At 65.9% G+C, this 15,975-nt stretch overlaps 3 protein-coding genes across 11 annotated transcripts in view; 2 read left to right on the forward strand and 1 right to left on the reverse strand.

The window, feature by feature from the left end:
- The window catches only part of PC (pyruvate carboxylase), a 102,753-nt gene that overhangs the window by 85,101 nt on the left and 1,677 nt on the right, over window positions 1-15,975 (forward strand). For all 8 annotated transcript variants that reach the window (XM_027532854.1, XM_027532860.1, XM_027532856.1 and 5 more), the window contains 9 exons: window positions 1,822-1,984; window positions 3,955-4,137; window positions 12,890-13,034; window positions 13,402-13,491; window positions 13,579-13,800; window positions 14,263-14,419; window positions 14,926-15,166; window positions 15,291-15,540; window positions 15,703-15,947. In XM_027532854.1, coding sequence (XP_027388655.1) covers window positions 1,822-1,984; window positions 3,955-4,137; window positions 12,890-13,034; window positions 13,402-13,491; window positions 13,579-13,800; window positions 14,263-14,419; window positions 14,926-15,166; window positions 15,291-15,540; window positions 15,703-15,947 — 1,696 coding nt within the window. The remainder of the gene's footprint in view (window positions 1-1,821; window positions 1,985-3,954; window positions 4,138-12,889; window positions 13,035-13,401; window positions 13,492-13,578; window positions 13,801-14,262; window positions 14,420-14,925; window positions 15,167-15,290; window positions 15,541-15,702; window positions 15,948-15,975) is intronic.
- LOC113886541 lies at window positions 4,144-6,080 on the forward strand. Its single transcript, XM_027532863.1, has one exon. It carries the CDS (start codon window positions 4,159-4,161, stop codon window positions 5,116-5,118), a length of 960 nt encoding a protein of 319 aa, XP_027388664.1. The 5' UTR covers window positions 4,144-4,158; the 3' UTR covers window positions 5,119-6,080.
- On the reverse strand, window positions 6,067-10,460 carry LRFN4 (leucine rich repeat and fibronectin type III domain containing 4). 2 transcript variants are annotated; one of them, XM_027532862.1, is made up of 3 exons: window positions 9,291-10,460; window positions 7,498-8,856; window positions 6,067-6,890 (listed from the first exon to the last, which is right to left on the reverse strand). In XM_027532862.1, the coding sequence occupies exons 2-3, from the start codon at window positions 8,844-8,846 to the stop codon at window positions 6,329-6,331; spliced, it is 1,911 nt and encodes a 636-aa protein (XP_027388663.1). In that variant the 5' UTR covers window positions 8,847-8,856; window positions 9,291-10,460; the 3' UTR covers window positions 6,067-6,328. The 2 variants fall into 2 exon arrangements, with proteins under 2 accessions (XP_027388663.1, XP_027388662.1); XM_027532861.1 differs by lacking the exon at window positions 9,291-10,460 and having other exon boundaries at window positions 7,498-9,255.

Below are 15,975 nucleotides of genomic sequence, written 5' to 3' on the forward strand. Positions count from 1 at the left end.
GTCCTCTCAAGCCCTGTGCTGTATCTCCTAAGCCCACGCTAAATCGTTTGGTTTCTTTCCATCTTTATTTACTTAACTGTATAAGTAGTTTGACACAATTGAGATGTTTTGTATATGACTTTTATTCTACGTTTCAAATGTCATATTTGTCTAAGGCATTCCCATTATTTTTTCAATTCTTGGAAGTGGCTGCACACTGTTCCATCTTCTGGGAGGTTTCCAACTGATCTCCATAGTCCTCTATTTTTAAACAATCAGGTGGTTTTTTTTACTTTTGTGGCTTTTAAGGGTGTGTCACTTAACATCTTTGGGCCTAAATCTTTGCCCACCTCTCTGAAGAGTTCTGAGGACACGCATCTTTAGTAGGATTACCTGAGCGATAAATAAGCAACATCTCACCTAGAGAGAGAGTGAAGGAGAGGGAAGCCTGGCACACTGCAGTTCATGGGGTCACAGAGAGTGACCAACTAGTGGACACTACTTAGCAACTGAACAACACCACCACCTAAAGAGCTTTCTAGATCACCTGTACCGATTGGTCCTCCCACAAGCATTGCGTAGAGACATTTCCCCAAAAAACCTGCCCATTTTATAAACAATTAATATGGCCTCTCTTCGTTTCAAAATACGTATGTTGAGTCGTCGAAGTGTTATGCCCTGGCCTTGGGCCAGTCCCTCCCACTATGGAATTTTCCTGACAGCTCCTTCTTCAACCTCTGATCCAACCTGAGACTGAGGATGCTGCTGGGGCACCTGCCCTCACCTGGTAGGTGTGAGAGCCCCCAGAGTCCTCCCTGTCTCCAGGTCAGGGCTGATTGACCACATGCTCCAGCCTCACCCTCTGGCCCCGTGAGACTTTCCCCTTCACGATGCTGGAAATTTTTCGTCAATCTTGAGCCTGCCCTGAGTCGGTCCTGCTAAGGGTCGAGCTCTTTGCTTGCTCCCAAGCAGAGGTTCTTCTGTGTCAGAGAGACACAGACTCGGGCGCAGGTTCCTCCCAGGTCACGAGCCGCGTAGAGCTTGGTTGGGCTGCAGCCTCTCTGACCCTCGGGCTCGTCCTCTGATGGGATGTTGGCGGCTCTCAGAGCATTTCTGTGGAGGTGAAGCTTGGGAAGGGCACAGCCACAGTCCACGGCGTGGATGCGTAGCGATGCAGTGATCATCATCGCTGCTGACATACAAACACTGAGGAAGGTCTGCCAACGGCGTTTCCCGGCTGTCCTTACCACAAGCCTCAGTGACAATAAATTTACAACCCGGACTTTTTTAACAGCTGTTCCACTTGAATTTGTTGCTGTCCTTAGGAGCATGGCAGTCAGGGAGGGTGTGCTTAGAAAACCAGGCTCGTGTGGAGGTTGTACTCTGAGATCTTCTCTGGGGCAGGGTGGGGGGTCTTGGGGACAAGCCTAGCTGCAACGCAGGTCCTAGGAGGGTGGCACCTGACCACAACGGTCACAAGTGTGGAGCCTCCATTAGCTGCGGCCCCATTCATTCATTACAGACCTGTTCTCTGGCAAACCGACCCCCACCCCACCCACCACATACAGAGTAGCAGTACCGCTCTGAGAGGGAGGATCTGACCTCGGGAGGGTCTGGGGGAGGCAGGGGGACAGGGAGGGCTCAGGGCAGAGTTGGGGGAGGAGCTGGGGGGCAAGCCCAGGGCGCTGCTAACATCTCAGCTGCTCTTCCAGCCACTGTCCTCCTCAGGCAGACCCTGCAGGGCTCCCAGCCGGGCATGGTCAGGAGGAGGCTGGTGAGGGCCAGCAGGCAGGGCCAGGGGCCTCACGCTGGCCCCCTCCCCTTCCCTCCCCCCACCTGCAGTGTGGACCTGGTCCACGCCCAGATCCACGTGGCCGAGGGCCGGAGCCTGCCTGACCTGGGCCTCCGGCAGGAGAACATCCGCATCAACGGCTGTGCCATCCAGTGCCGGGTTACCACCGAGGACCCCGCGCGCAGCTTCCAGCCCGACACCGGCCGCATCGAGGTAGGCTGCCTCCGCCGGAGCCCGCTGCCTGGCTCAGTCTGCACGAAGGCGCTTCTCTGGGGGGCACGAGGGAGCCTGTGGGCCCAGCAGTGAAGGAGGCGCCTCACTGGAGCTGATCGGAAGCTGACTTAGAATACGCGGGAGCCAGGCGCTGTCCAGCACTAAAGGGGAGAGTATTCCTGGGAGAGGCTGCCATGGAGGCCGGAAAGGCCACCGGCTGGGACAGGGAGGTCAGCTGGGTGGAGCCAAGTGCAGGATCCCTGGGAACAGAGCCCAGGGTCCTCGACTCGTCTCACAAGGACCCAAAGCTTCGCTGCCCACTGAGCAGTCCTGCTGGCTTCGGCCTTCAGCCTGGCGGAGGAGCCAGGCACACGAGGGATGATGACCCGGAGGTCTCAGCAGAGGGGCTGGGCTGGGCCAGGGGACCCGTCAGGGATGCATGCGGGAGTCCGGGAGATGGTGGGGACAGGGAGGAGACCGAGCAGGGGTATGGGGGGCCAGGGGCTGAGAGAGGGCCTGGGGGGCTCCCCCGACCCCCGCCTCTGGGCTGGCTGGGGACCCTGGCCCCTGGCCCCTGGCCCTGCCTCACGCCCCGGCTAAGAATACCTCTGGCCCCAAGTCAGCACTCTGCAGCCCTCCCGCTGCCCCCTCTGCCCAGGCCTCTGGGGAAGCAGACCGGCGGGGGGACAGGAGGGTGATTCTCAGTCACTGAGCCCCAGAGGAGAGACTGGGGCGGCCGGGTGGGGTGGGGCGGGGCAGGGAGCAATCTGGTTCTGAGAGTCGCATCAGCTGCTCAGTTTGAGGCAGAGCTGCCGCCAAGGCTGTTTCTGGAAGGATCCAGGTCCACAGGTTGGGGCCAGCTCCCAGGCCAGAGCGCTGTCCAGCGGGCGCCCCCATCGAGCCTGCCCTCGGCGGGCAGGGGCAGCCCCACTCCAGCTCCACCTCCGAGGCCTGGCTCCTCCGAGCCTGGTTTACCACAGAATATTTTTAGCTGACAGTTCCTGCTCACAGCTGAGTGTTCACGCTTAAATATTTTATTAAGTTCCTTTTTATCGAGCACAGGCTGTGTCCCTTAGACGCGGAAACGCGGTGCAGTGCGTGTCCCCAGGCCCCCTGCTTGTCCCTCCCGCTCCCCGTCTCCCTGGCCGGTGCTGCTCACGAGGCCCCCACCCCGGGCATTCACAGCCAAAGCCCCTTCCCCCACCCTGAGTCTCTACCGTGGGACTCCTGGGAGCCCCTGAACGTGCCCTGAGCCGCCCTCGCTTCCCTGTCGGCCTGTGGGCTCACGTGCGTCTCCTTGCGTCTGGTCCCAGCGTTTCTCATCGGCTCACTGCTCCTCCGTCTCCCTCTTGACAGGGAGGGGAGGCGGGGACCCCTAGGCCTTCCCGGTCACTGGATGTTAAGGGCTCCTCGGCCTGCCTCCCCTGCCTGGCTTCGTCCTGCCGCACCCTGGTCACTCGTCTGTGTATTTCCTCCTTCATCTGTCCCCTCGACCCGCAGGCTGGGAGCCCTGCTCAAGCAGGGCCTCTGTTTTAGCTGCTGTGTCCCCAGTGCCTGGCGTGAGGTGGGCACACACGCTGTGGACTGAATGAATGAAAAAATGAATCTGAAAGGCAAGAGGGCTGGTCAAGCAGGCGGGTGGCAGGTCTGGCCCATCCGTGTCCTGCTGGCTCCGCGTCAGCCCTGTGAGCGGGGCCTCGAGCCTGGGGCTGGCGGAGCCCATGCTCCCCACCCTGCCAGCTCTCTCAGAGAGGAGGAAACCGTGACTGTGGCCCTTAGAGCCGGTGGGGTGCCCCTGGGTGGGGTGCTGGCAGAAATGAAGCAGAACTCCTCAAACCAGAGCTGGGGGTCACCTGTGCGTGACTCTTGGCGCCCTGCCGGCCCATGCTGGTCCAGCCTGGGGCCACGGGGGTGCCGCATCTCAACTCCGGCTTCAGACCTGGACCTGACTGGGCCACCTCTGCCCGCAGGTGTTCCGGAGCGGGGAGGGCATGGGCATCCGCCTGGACAACGCCTCTGCCTTCCAAGGCGCCGTCATCTCCCCCCACTACGACTCCCTGCTGGTCAAGGTCATCGCTCACGGCAAGGACCACCCCACGGCCGCCACCAAGATGAGCAGAGCCCTGGCCGAGTTCCGAGTCCGAGGCGTGAAGGTGAGCGGCTGCAGGCCCGAGATGCCCCTGGCCTCTGGGTCGTCCTTGCCACTCGAGTCCATAGCTGGAGGTGAAGTCACTGTGCAGGCTGTCTGTGTCCGAGGCCAGTGCCTCCGCATAGCCGTGGGCCTGCCCTGGGCATACACCACTTTAGACCTGCTGCAGGGCCGGGGGCAGGGAACCACACTGCCCAGCCCACGGTGGGGGAGCTGCCCCCCAAGTCCCCACACTGCACACGGCACCCCGCAGCCCCTGCCTTCTCAGTGGCTCCTGCTCTGCTGGGTCCAGGCTGGGCACCGGGTCTGGGCCACGTGGGCAGCGCTGTCCTCGCTCAGCCCTGCTCCATCCCCTTCACCTTTTCAAAAAGCAGGCGGGAGGGAGGAGCCCACGGGGCAGTGGCCCCTCTCAGCCCGCCTCACAGGACAGGGCTGTCTCCCGGCGCTGGGGCACCTGTGCTTCCGTGAGGAGCCTTCGGGCACCTGGTCAGGGGCTGTTTCCTGCACATGTGGCCAGAATGTGGCATGGTGGCAGGCCGCGTCTGGGGCTGCTCCGGGCCAGGTGACTGGTGAGTGGGGGGCCTGGCCACCCCACCCCTCGCCTGCCCACCCCTGTGGTCTTGTCCTGCTGGTGACCCCGGGCCAGAGGACTGTCCACCCATCCGACAGGCTAGGGGGCTCCCAAGCTCCCACTGCCTTCGCGCCAGAAGGTGGAGGAGGGAGCCAGGGCCACAGAGGCCAAGGAAGGTGGGAGGCTGGCAGCAAGCTGGGGCCCCAGTGCCCCCCAGTGCGTGCCCAGACCGGGCACCGGCCCTGCCACCCTCCGCACTGCCCTGGCACGGCTCATGCTCTCCTGCTCCTCTTGGCTGAAGCCCTTGTTTCACTTTATTTAAACCAGGATCTCTCTTGGGCCACATCCAGGTATGTGTTCCGGGGCTGGGCGGGCAGGCACACGTGTGTCTCAGCGCCACGCACACGTGTGTGAGCTCAGCCGGCACACGCGTACACACGCACCTTACCATACCAGCTCTCACCAGGCTGCCCATCAGAGGCACAGCAGGCCTTAGGCAGAAAGGTGCATCACCCCTCAGCACAGGTACAGCCCCGTGGGCTGGGGTGCCACACCCCCCTCCACAGCGGGGCCCGGGCACCTGCATGCTCTCAAAGCGCCTGGGTGCTCCTGGCACCAGCGGAGAACCACGCATGCCTGGGGTGTGTCTGCAGCTTCCTCCCAGCTGACGCTTGGGAGCAGTGGTTGTTTGAAGGCTGCTCCCAGAGGAGGCCGTCTGGGCCATGGGCTGGTGGGGACGTGGGCCCGGAGAGGGTGGGACAGGGCAGGGCACGCCGCCCCGAGCCTGGTTCCTCGAGGTGGGGACCAGAGCTGTGGCCATGGGGGCCTGGTACCCCCTGGTGTTTGCCCCGGGATGTCCAGCAAGAGGGGCGTCGGGAGCAGCTGAGAGCCAAGGCCCCACTCGGGGCCTGCACCCCCGACAGGAGCCCTCCGGGGGTCCCAGACCGAGAGCAGGGCGGTACGATTCCAGCCCCTTTGGTTTGACATTACAAATCCTGAAGGCACCTTGGCCAATGGGGAAAGATGCTGTCACCAGCAGGGGCCAGTGGGGACTTTCTGAGTTACCAGCCCAGGTCCCGTTGCCCGGAAGAGTTGGGCCGTCCCCCACGGGCTTCCGCTGCTGCCCTGCACGCTCTGATGCCCACGCCAGGCGAGCGTCCTGGCTGCACGCTCCAGGAAGGGGCGTCCTCTGCATATAGATGTGGGCACATAGCCGCCTGCTCTCTGGGGCACCCTAGGGCCCGCGGGCACCCAGGCTGCTGGGGCCGCCTCCACAGGGCTGGGAGCCCCTGCCTGACCCCGCTTGTCTGTGCTTCCACAGGCCCCTCAGGGAGCCGGGCAGGACAAGACCGGAGACTAGCACTGAGGTGACCCCAATAATTTTATTATAAAGACAAACAAGACTTCCACTTGGCGGCTGCAGCCCCCGCTTGGAGGCCGTGAGCACCTGTCACAGAGACCTGTCCTGTTTTGCCTGACTGGAGGCCAGAACCAGGGCAAGGGCCCCTGTCCTGCCTGAGGCACCGAGGGGAGGGCCAGGGGGGGGGCTCTCTGGCCACGCTGACCCACCAGGCCAGGAGGCCGCCCGCCTGTACCCTCCGCCCCCGAGGCGGTCTCCCAGCCCTCAGACCACGCTTTCCTCCAGCCGCTCGGCGCTGCCCCCCGCCCCCCGGCCCCCGGCCCCGAGCAGCCCCCCGTGCACAGAGTGGCTCCGTCGGGCCCAGGCCCCTCCGAGGCGCCTGGCATAACCGTAGCACCCGCCGCTGTCCCCCAGGTCCAGGGAGCAGCTGCGCTGGGGGCGAGGCGGCGGGCTGCGTGGGGGGTGCGCCTTGGGTGTGGGGCTGGGGCCTCCGTTGGTCTGCGACTGCACGTGGCTGAGCTTGAGGGGGAGACGGCCGTTCCCGGCCCCCCGGCCCCGAACCAGCAAGGCCACAGTGAAGACCAGTAAGGCAGCCACCAGCACGCCCCCCACGGCCACAGTCAGGGTCCCGCCCAGCACGTGGGCCTGCAGGGCGTGGCACAGGGGTGTGGCTGGCAGCGTGGAGAAGTGGGCACAGCCCAGCAGCCGGGTGGCAGTGAGGTCAGAGGGCCCAGCGGCGGGTGACAGCGCCAGCAGACAGAGGTCGTAGTCGGCACCCGGGACCAGGTGCTTCAGCAGGAAGTGATGGCTGGAGGCTGGGACGATCCTGCAGGCAAGGGCAGGGGATCAGAGAGCAGGCCTGGGGTCCAAGCCCCCGTCCCCGCCCCCTCCCCCTGCCAAGGGCCACAAGGCCTTGAAGCTCCCTTCACAGCCCACTGCCCTCCCCCAAGCACACGCCCCCAGGTCCCAGCTCTGAAGAGCCTCTTCCCTAGGCCCACAGGAGCCTGTGTGTTCACTTCAGAAGGCGGACAAAACAGACAGGCACGTGTGGCCCTGGAGATGGTGCAGGGCAGACAGGTGTGCCCGTCAACACCCAGGCCTACCCCGGGCCGGCCTCAGAGGCTGTGGAGAATCACACAGCAGTGCCCGAGTGGCTAAGCCCGCGCGCCTAAAACACAGACGCCAGCACCCTGGGCCCCGCCTGCCAGCCTCGCCTGAGACCATGCAGGGCACAGCCTCCCCCCTTCCCCCCTCCCCTCCCCCTGCAGCCCCCACGACCCCCAGGCAGCTCGGAAGCTGAGAAGGGGTGCACGGAAGCCCCAGGAGAGAGCAGAGGCAGGAGAGGTGGCCAGCCCTCCCTGGAGGGGGCAGAGCCAGCTCAGAGGAGGGCAGTTCCCGAGCTGGGGGCCCCGGACTGCAGAGCACCCCCTCACCGGTAGATGAGGGTCTCGTCCTCGCTGCTGTTGTACTGGAGCTGGAACATCCACACGGGGTCCGCTGGCCGCCCCGGCCCCCAGCTCACCAGCCCCGAGGTGGCGGTCACCTCCGTCACCTGCACGGCCGGCTCCGACTCGGGCGTGCCCTCGCCCTCCGCGGCCGTGCGGGCTGAGGCCGCGATGTCCGAGGGCCCCGGGCGGCCCCCCTCGGTGCTGCCGTTCCCTCCGTGGGGCAGAGCCAGCACCCGCAGTTCGACACGGGCCGTGGCCTCACCGGCCGGGTTGGTAGCAATGCAGGTGTAGGCCCCCGCGTCCCCGGAGCCCGTCACCCCGATCTCCAGGGTCCCGTTGGGAAAAGCCCGGGCCCGGGAGGAGTTGCCCACCAGCCGGTCATCGGGGCCAACCCAGTGCATGGTGGGCACTGGGTCACCAAGGGCCCGGCACCGCAGCGTGGCCCGCTGGCCCTCCAGCACCCAGAGGCGCTGCGTGTGGCGGGCGATGAGGGGCGGCTCACAGGAGAACTCGCCCTCGGGCACCGTCCAGAAGTAGCGGCCAGCCAGGCCGGGCGGGGAGGCACAGGTCTCCAGGTCGTCGGGCCGTGCCAGCCGCCGCAGCCAAAGCAGCTCGCAGTTGCAGTGCAGGGGGTTCCCACTGAAGCTCAGCACCAGCGGCGCAGGCGAGGCCTCAGCGTGGCGGCCCCGGGAGAAGAGAGGGTCAGGTGCCAGCGTGGCCAGGCGGTTGGAGGTGAGGTCAAGGCGGGAGAGCTGGCTGAGCTGGGCAAAGGCGCCCGGGGGCAGCGCGTCGATGAGGTTGTGGTCCAGGTTGAGGGTGTGCAGGGCGGGCATGGCGCCGATGCCGGCCCAGGGCACCTGCCGTAGGTTGTTGTAGGACAGGTCCAGGTCCTCCAAGCTGCCCAGGAAGTCGTCGAAGGCGCCCGGCGCGATGCGGCCCAGCTGGTTGCCGCTGAGGATGAGGTGCTGCAGGTTGGCGGGGCCCCGCAGGCTGCCCGCGCCCAGCTCCGCCAGCCTGTTGCCGTCCAGGTGCAGGGAGCGCAGGCTCTCCAGGTCCCCGAAGGCGCGGGCCCCGATGCGGGTGATGGCGTTGCGGGACAGCGTCAGGTCCACCAGCCCGGTCATGTTGCGGAAGTCCGGCGGCCCCAGGGCCTGGATGAAGTTGTCGGCCAGCCGCAGCTCCACCGTGCGCCGGTCCACGTTGGGCGGCACGAACAGCAGGCCTCGGTGGGCACAGAGGGTGCTGAGCGACTCCGACAGGTTCTGGCAGATGCAGGGCAGTGGGCAGGCGGCCGCTCCACTGGCCAGCAGCAGCAGCAGGAGTGGCGGGGCCATGGCGAGCGCCCTGTAGGAAGGGCCACAGCCCAGGCACAGGTGGGGCTGGCACCACTGCCCACTTGCCCCCAGGCCGATCTTGGGTGGGGGGGCAGCTTCCAGAGCCTGGCCTGGGGGTGGGGTCAGGGTCAAAGGCCCAAGGGGTCCCCCAAAGCTGAGATCAGGCTGGGGCCTGCAGAGCCAGGCCCCCCGAATAAAGGTCACATTTCCCGAGCCGTGAGAGGGAACCCAGGCTCTGGGGACAAGGTGAGGCGTGAGCAGGAAGCGGAGGTGGCCGGGAGCGCAGGGAGGGTCCCGGAACTTCCTTCCCCTGGCGTCCCCTGGACTCGCCAGCATCCCTTCGGCGCCATCCCCTCCCCCGCCGGCTAAGGCGCCTCCCCAAGCCCTCCCGGGGCCCCCGCCCCTCCCCGGCCGCTCCCCACACTTCCCCCCACGGCCCCTCACCTGGTGTCCGTAGCTCAGGGGGCGCGGGCCGGCCTCCCCGTGGGCCCGGCCGGCCCCTGCCGACTCCAGGCGGCTCTCCCGCGGGGATGAGGCCCGGGGCTGACCAGCCGCGCTCCGCGCGCCTTCCGGCCCATGGCGCTCGGGCCCGCGGCCCCGGCTCACTCGGTTCCCGGCACCTTTTCCCGGAGCGATTCGCGGCGGCGGCGGCGGCAGCGACAGGCAGGCGGGTGCGCGCCAACGAGCACGCGCACCGCGGACACGCACGTGGAGAGCGGACGGGGAGGGGCGCGCGGGGATCCACCCGGGTCCAGGCCGGCTCCCGAGGTCACCCGGACACGCGGCCACTGCAGCGCCCACGGGTGGCTCCTGGTCACGCCCGAGGCCCGGGCCGGCGCGGACCCGCAGCGCAGCCCCCCGGTGCTGCCGCAGCGCACTCACCCGGGCACAGGCGCGCGCGCCCCCGGCCACCCTGGCGCCCCGGCATCCTGCACCGCACGGGCGCCTGCTGCCGCTGCGCGAACCGTCGCTCTGCAGACAGGCAGACAAAGCGCCAGCTCGCGGGCCCCTTCACCATCTCCCAGAGACGAGAGTCTTTGTCACATGTCGCTGGGCACCCTCCCCAACACACCCACACATGCCCACACTCCCACACATCCCCGCACCCACCGGCAGGGCCGGGTGCAAACCCGCACTGTTGCTGGGACCCTCGCGTTCACAGACACACGGTGAAGGTCATAACCGTTCTGCATCACCAAGTCACGTGGAGGGTCCCCAACAGGCACGGGCCCTGCGGGGGGAGGGGTGGGCTGGGCGATGCCCCCCGGCCGGGCTCCCGCGGGGTGGGGCGGAGAGGGCTCGGCCTCGGGCTGGCGCCGCGCCCCGCCCCCGCTGCCGGCCCCTCCCTCCTCGTCCCAGGCTCCCCGCCCCACCGGGCGAGCTCGGGAACCAACCGGTCTCCGCCTCCGGCCCGATTGGTCTGCGCGGCGCGCTTTCCCGGCAGGCCGGCGGTGGCACGCCGTTTGAAGCTGTGCGTCAGGGGTCCTGGCCTGGCCCGCGGCCCCTCCTTCCCCTTCTGTTCCTACCGGGCCATTTCCGTGGAAGAGTGGCCCGGAACGAGACGGGGCTCCCGCGGTGTGTCGGGGGCGGGGTCGAGTTCCCCGCTTTTTGCCTCCGAGATCCGGGCTCGGCTGGGAGCGCTGAGAGCTCTGAAGCAGAACGCGCACCCTCGTCTTTCGTCTGGGCCCAGCAGGGAAACAAGGAAGTTACCACCTCCCCCAAGTATCTCCTATCCCTCAGGCTACTCAGGGAAACAGTGGTGGTGGTTTAGTCGCTAAGTCGTGTGCAGCTCTTGCGACCCCATGGACTGTACCCCGCCAGGCTTCCCTGTCCATGGGATTTCCCAGGCAAGAATACTGGAGTGGGTTTCCATTTCCTTGGATTTCTAATCGTGCCTGGTACACCCGGTCACCTTGGGCAAGTTCTTTAACTACTGAGCCAGTTTTCTTATTCAGGCTGAGGAGTGTTGATTGTTGGTGCTTCATGGGGTGAGAGGGGAAGAGAGGAGGTGACCTGTGAGGGGCTCAGGCAGCTGGAAAGCATGCTTTTTGTTGCCACTCCTCAGACCTCCCCGGCTGTTGAATTTGTAAAATGAAGGCGCTGGATCCTTGCCCAGGTCACCTCTTGCTCAGTGGCATCAGATACTCCCTTGTCCTTCTCCCCATCAAGAACGTTTTTATTCACTCTCAGCACGTTAATGGCATCCACCACGTGCCGCTCGGCGGGGAGCTAGGATAGATCTGGAACCAGAGGGGCCTGCCTGCCCGCATGGAGCTCACTCCCCCACGGAGGACGGATGGCGTGACATCCTCCAGAAATGACAGAGGAGGAGGGGTCTACCCAAGGGAAACGCAGGGTGGGACGTGGAGGCCTCTTAGCATCCTGGCCACCCCTAGGATGCGCTAGGTTCTTTAGCTGGTGGAACTGGTTTTCTTGTCTCAGATTCCATGCCTTGGCACAGCTGAAATGTCCCCATTTTAGGAGGAGCACAGACTAGTCTCAGGGACAGATAGGCAGGCTGGTCACACCCGGCAGGCATGAGGCAATGTTCGCCAGCCCCAATCTGCGGTGGCTGCCATGGATGCTGGTAGGGGAGGAGACGAGAGCCCTGGGGACAGGAAGAATCTCTCAGAGCAGCCTCAGGGCCTGGGGCCTGCTGGGCCTGGGCTTCCTATCGAAGGTGCCAGAGGATCGCGCATGTGCAACACACAAAGTTGCCTTCTCTGAAGTGACAGCCAGGCCACAGCCGCAGGCACACACACAGTGAAGTCACGTCCACTAACCTCGAAGTCATGTCCTGGGGCAGCTCCCGCGGCGCGGGCTCCCAGGCGCTCCCACCCCACCCCTGCTTGGCCTCTAGGTAGGGCTCAGCCCTGCCGTGGCTTCACGCTGTCACCCAGCTGTTTAATGAGCAGAATGGAGGGCCCTTGTGCGCAGAGCACGTGGGCACCAGCCCCTCAGACGGCACCCCTGCCTCTAAAGCGCTCCCGGGTCTGAGAGCATTGCAAATGACGAGGCTGAGCGAGGCTTTCCCACAGCTGGTCCTGTGGAGTCTTAGAAAGGGAGTGTCCGGCTCCACGTGAGGGCAGGAGATGAGGACCGGGAAGGTCTTTGAGTTCAGGCCTCCGGGAGGAGCTCAGCTAGCAGGCGGGGCGGTGTGAGCGCACAGAGCAAGTCTGGAGTGACCAGAGGTGGCCGTGCCGGCGGAGCCCGGCAGAAGGCACGGCCTGAGGCCGAGGGGACACGGAGTCCAGAGATGGCTGTGATAGGGTCGTCTGGTGTGCCCAGTGGCACAGGAGTGGTGAAGGTGATGAGCGCAGGTTTTGGGAACCGGGTGGGTGGTGAGGCACGCAGCGGAAGGTAGGGGAGGCCTGGGGGAGACAGGCCGACTTGGGGCTGGAAGAGCTTGTGTGAGGAGCACTCGGGAAGAGGTGCCCAGGAGGCACTTCCACGTGGGGTCTGGAGCTGGTGGCCAGGACAGGCCACCCCGGGACAGAGTGCTGGGTGAGGAGGAGGGGCCGGGTGACAGCCCCTGTCTTGCAGGGGTGGGAGGAGCCCCGGGGGAACCAGGGAGGAGGCAGAGGGGAGCGAAAAGTCTTGGAAGCTCAGGGAGGGCATCCCGGCGGGGGTGGCTGGCAGGAGGAAGGTGGATTTAACTGGAAGCGGGGACGCGTGCTGCGTGCGGTGGTGGGGTTCCTGGAGGTTGGGGCCCCTTTGAGGAAGCATGGCGGGGAGGGGTGGTGCTGCAGGAAAGGCTGAATCCAAGGATCCCTGAGGAGTGGGGACGTGGGACTCAGCACAGGCTCCAAGGCGAGCAGGGTAGGGGGGTGGGCTCAGGCCCCTGACGGCCTGGGGGCTCCGCCAGGAGCGGGGTGGGGTGGTGAGGCGGGGCAGGACCGCCACTTCACGGGGAGGCTTGCGCCGCAGCCTGGGGAGCCTTGCGCCGCAGCCTGGGGAGCCTTGCCCCCGGGGCGGCACGTCCAGCCCCTCCTGTCCCTGGCCAAACTGCATGGTGACACCCTCCCACCCGCTCTGTCCTGCAGACCAACATCCCCTTCCTGCAGAACGTGCTCAACAACCAGCAGTTCCTGGCAGGCACCGTGGACACGCAGTTCATCGACGAGAACCCAGAGCTGTTCCAGCTGCGGCCCGCACAGAACCGGGCCCAGAAGCTGCTGCACTACCTCGGTCCGCCCGAGTCTCCCTTCTCTCCCCGCCAGATGCCTTGCTTCCGCCCCCACCCAGAGAGCCGCCTGGCCGCCCCACCCCATCCTCAGCCTGGCCACGCGCCTCCTCCTTTGCTTCACACCCCGACCCCGACCCCGACCCCTCGCCCCTGCTCCTGATCTCAGAGGCTGCTTCTCCATCCGTGTGGCTGTCACTAGGTCCCCACTGCCTTGACCCAGGAGGCCCGGGCTCTGGAGAGGACAGGGGCCAGCTGGAAGACCCGGGGTCCTGGAGGAGTGCCCCCAGCCCCAGGCCCAGCCACTCTAACTTCTGCCCTTGACTCAGGCTTGGGCCAGCCTGCCCTGACCCTCGCCCACTCTCTCCCCAGGACACGTCATGGTGAATGGCCCAACTACTCCGATCCCCGTCAAGGCCAGCCCCAGCCCCACGGACCCCATCGTCCCTGTGGTGCCCATAGGTAGGTGAGATCCCTTCTGCCACCTCACAGCGGTGACACGGAGGCCGCCACTTGCAGGGTGGGTGCTAATGCCCCGCTCTGCCCTAGGCCCACCCCCAACGGGTTTCAGAGACATCCTGCTACGGGAGGGGCCCGAGGGCTTTGCTCGAGCGGTGCGGAACCATGAGGGGCTGCTGCTGATGGACACGACCTTCAGGGACGCCCACCAGTCACTGCTGGCCACTCGAGTGCGCACCCACGATCTCAAAAAGATCTCCCCCTATGTTGCCCACAGCTTCAACAAACTCTTCAGCATAGAGAACTGGGGAGGTAGGCTGGAAGAGGGAGGGGTGTGGGCCCCACAGTGCAGGCGGGTCACTCTCTGGGACAAGCTGGAGGTGGGAACCCTGGGGGAATCCGTGGGAACTGAACAAGGCAAGGCGTTCGCGGGTTTAGCAAATGGTGACCCGTGTCCCTTCTCCCGGACCTGGTGCCGGACCTGAGGTCGCAGAGCTGAAACCCTGGCAGCTCAGGGTGAGAGAGGAGATGCCAGCCTGTTGGCGCGCTGTGGCACAGAGAAGGGGGGTAAGGGCTGTGAGGGGGGCGCAGAGAGGACACTGTGAGCCCAAGTGGTCCCAAGGGGCCAGCAAAGGAAAGTCTGCAGGGGTCAGGGCCAGGATGTGAGGGACCCTGATGGGCAGGGCGCTGTTAAGACCGGAGTCGCAGGCCGCGGGGCATGGCGGGGCCCCCGGGACGCGAAGGGCTGACCTGGGCCTCTTGGTCTCGGTGCAGGAGCCACCTTTGACGTCGCCATGCGCTTCCTGTACGAGTGCCCCTGGCGACGGCTGCAGGAGCTCCGGGAGCTCGTCCCCAACATCCCATTCCAGATGCTGCTGCGGGGGGCCAACGCCGTGGGCTACACCAACTACCCCGACAATGTGGTCTTCAAGTGAGCCTGGGCGGGGTGTGTCGTTTGGGCCCCGGTGCGAGGCCTGTGCACCTCACAGTGGGCCGGAAACCAAGCCTCTCAGTAGCTGTGCCCAGCCAGGGCGGCAAACAAGAGAACTGGGAGGGCTCCAGGGAGGCCCCCGGAGGGCAGACGAGCCCCAGCGCACGTGTGCAGAGCTGCGGCTGGAACCCAGGCCTCCGTCTCCTCAGCCTGCCATGCCTTGGCAAAGCAAACAATCCCCAGCAGTCCTTCTGACTCGGGCAGACGGAGCTGCACTGCACGTGACTGGCACCGGGCGGCTCTGCTGCTTGCCGGATGCTGCTGGGGTGACCCCGCCTGGCCCAGGCTGCCCCAGAGAGGCTTATCCATGCCATGGACACGCCCTGGTGCCCCCGCCAGACCCGGCCCTTATCTCACTCCCCAGGGCCTGCAAGAGGGCCAGGAGCCGGCAAAGGATGTGCTGAGGGGGTGGGCTGGCGCTAACCCTGAGCACTCCTACCACTCAGGTTCTGCGAGGTGGCCAAGGAGAATGGCATGGACATCTTCCGGGTCTTTGACTCCCTCAACTACCTGCCCAACCTGCTGCTGGGCATGGAGGCGGCGGGCAGTGCTGGTGGCGTGGTGGAGGCCGCCATCTCCTACACGGGTGACGTGTCCGACCCCAGCCGCACCAAGTACTCGCTGCAGTACTACATGGGCTTGGCCGAGGAGCTGGTGCGAGCCGGCACCCACATCCTGTGCATCAAGGTGCCCGCCCAGCCCACCCCTGGGAGCCTGCCCCCTGCCCCGCCTCCCCGCTGTGACGCTCCTCACCCCCGCTGGGCACACTGCGTGCCCGCCCCTCACTGTCTCTCCTCCCCGCTCCCCTCAGGACATGGCTGGGCTGCTGAAGCCCACGGCCTGCACCATGCTGGTCAGCTCCCTCCGGGACCGCTTCCCTGACCTCCCGCTGCACATCCACACCCACGACACGTCAGGGGCGGGCGTGGCAGCCATGCTGGCCTGTGCTCACGCAGGGGCTGACGTGGTGGATGTGGCGGCTGACTCCATGTCTGGAATGACATCACAGCCCAGCATGGGGGCCCTGGTGGCCTGTACCCGAGGGACGCCCCTGGACACAGGTAGGCACAGCCACAGCCCTGCCCGTCCTGGAGGTCAGGGTGGCCTCTCCAGGCCAGGCCTTCCATCACCCACGTCTGCGATGGGGCCTGATTGACCCGGGGCCCCAGGAGGGGCCTCTGGGACTCAGCACACCCGAGCCTCCCCCTCTGGTGTCCCTGCAGGCGTGCCCCTGGAGCGTGTGTTCGACTACAGCGAGTACTGGGAGGGGGCCCGGGGGCTGTACGCGGCCTTTGACTGCACGGCCACCATGAAGTCTGGCAACTCGGACGTGTACGAGAACGAGATCCCAGGGGGCCAGTACACCAACCTGCACTTCCAGGCGCACAGCATGGGGCTCGGCTCCAAGTTCAAGGAGGTCAAGAAGGCCTACGTGGAGGCCAACCAGATGCTGGGCGACCTCATCAAGGTGAGCCAGGCGCGCCCACCCTTGCCGC

Source organism: Bos indicus x Bos taurus, chromosome 29 (genome assembly GCF_003369695.1).
Source record: "Bos indicus x Bos taurus breed Angus x Brahman F1 hybrid chromosome 29, Bos_hybrid_MaternalHap_v2.0, whole genome shotgun sequence".
Classification (NCBI taxonomy): domain Eukaryota; kingdom Metazoa; phylum Chordata; class Mammalia; order Artiodactyla; family Bovidae; genus Bos; species Bos indicus x Bos taurus.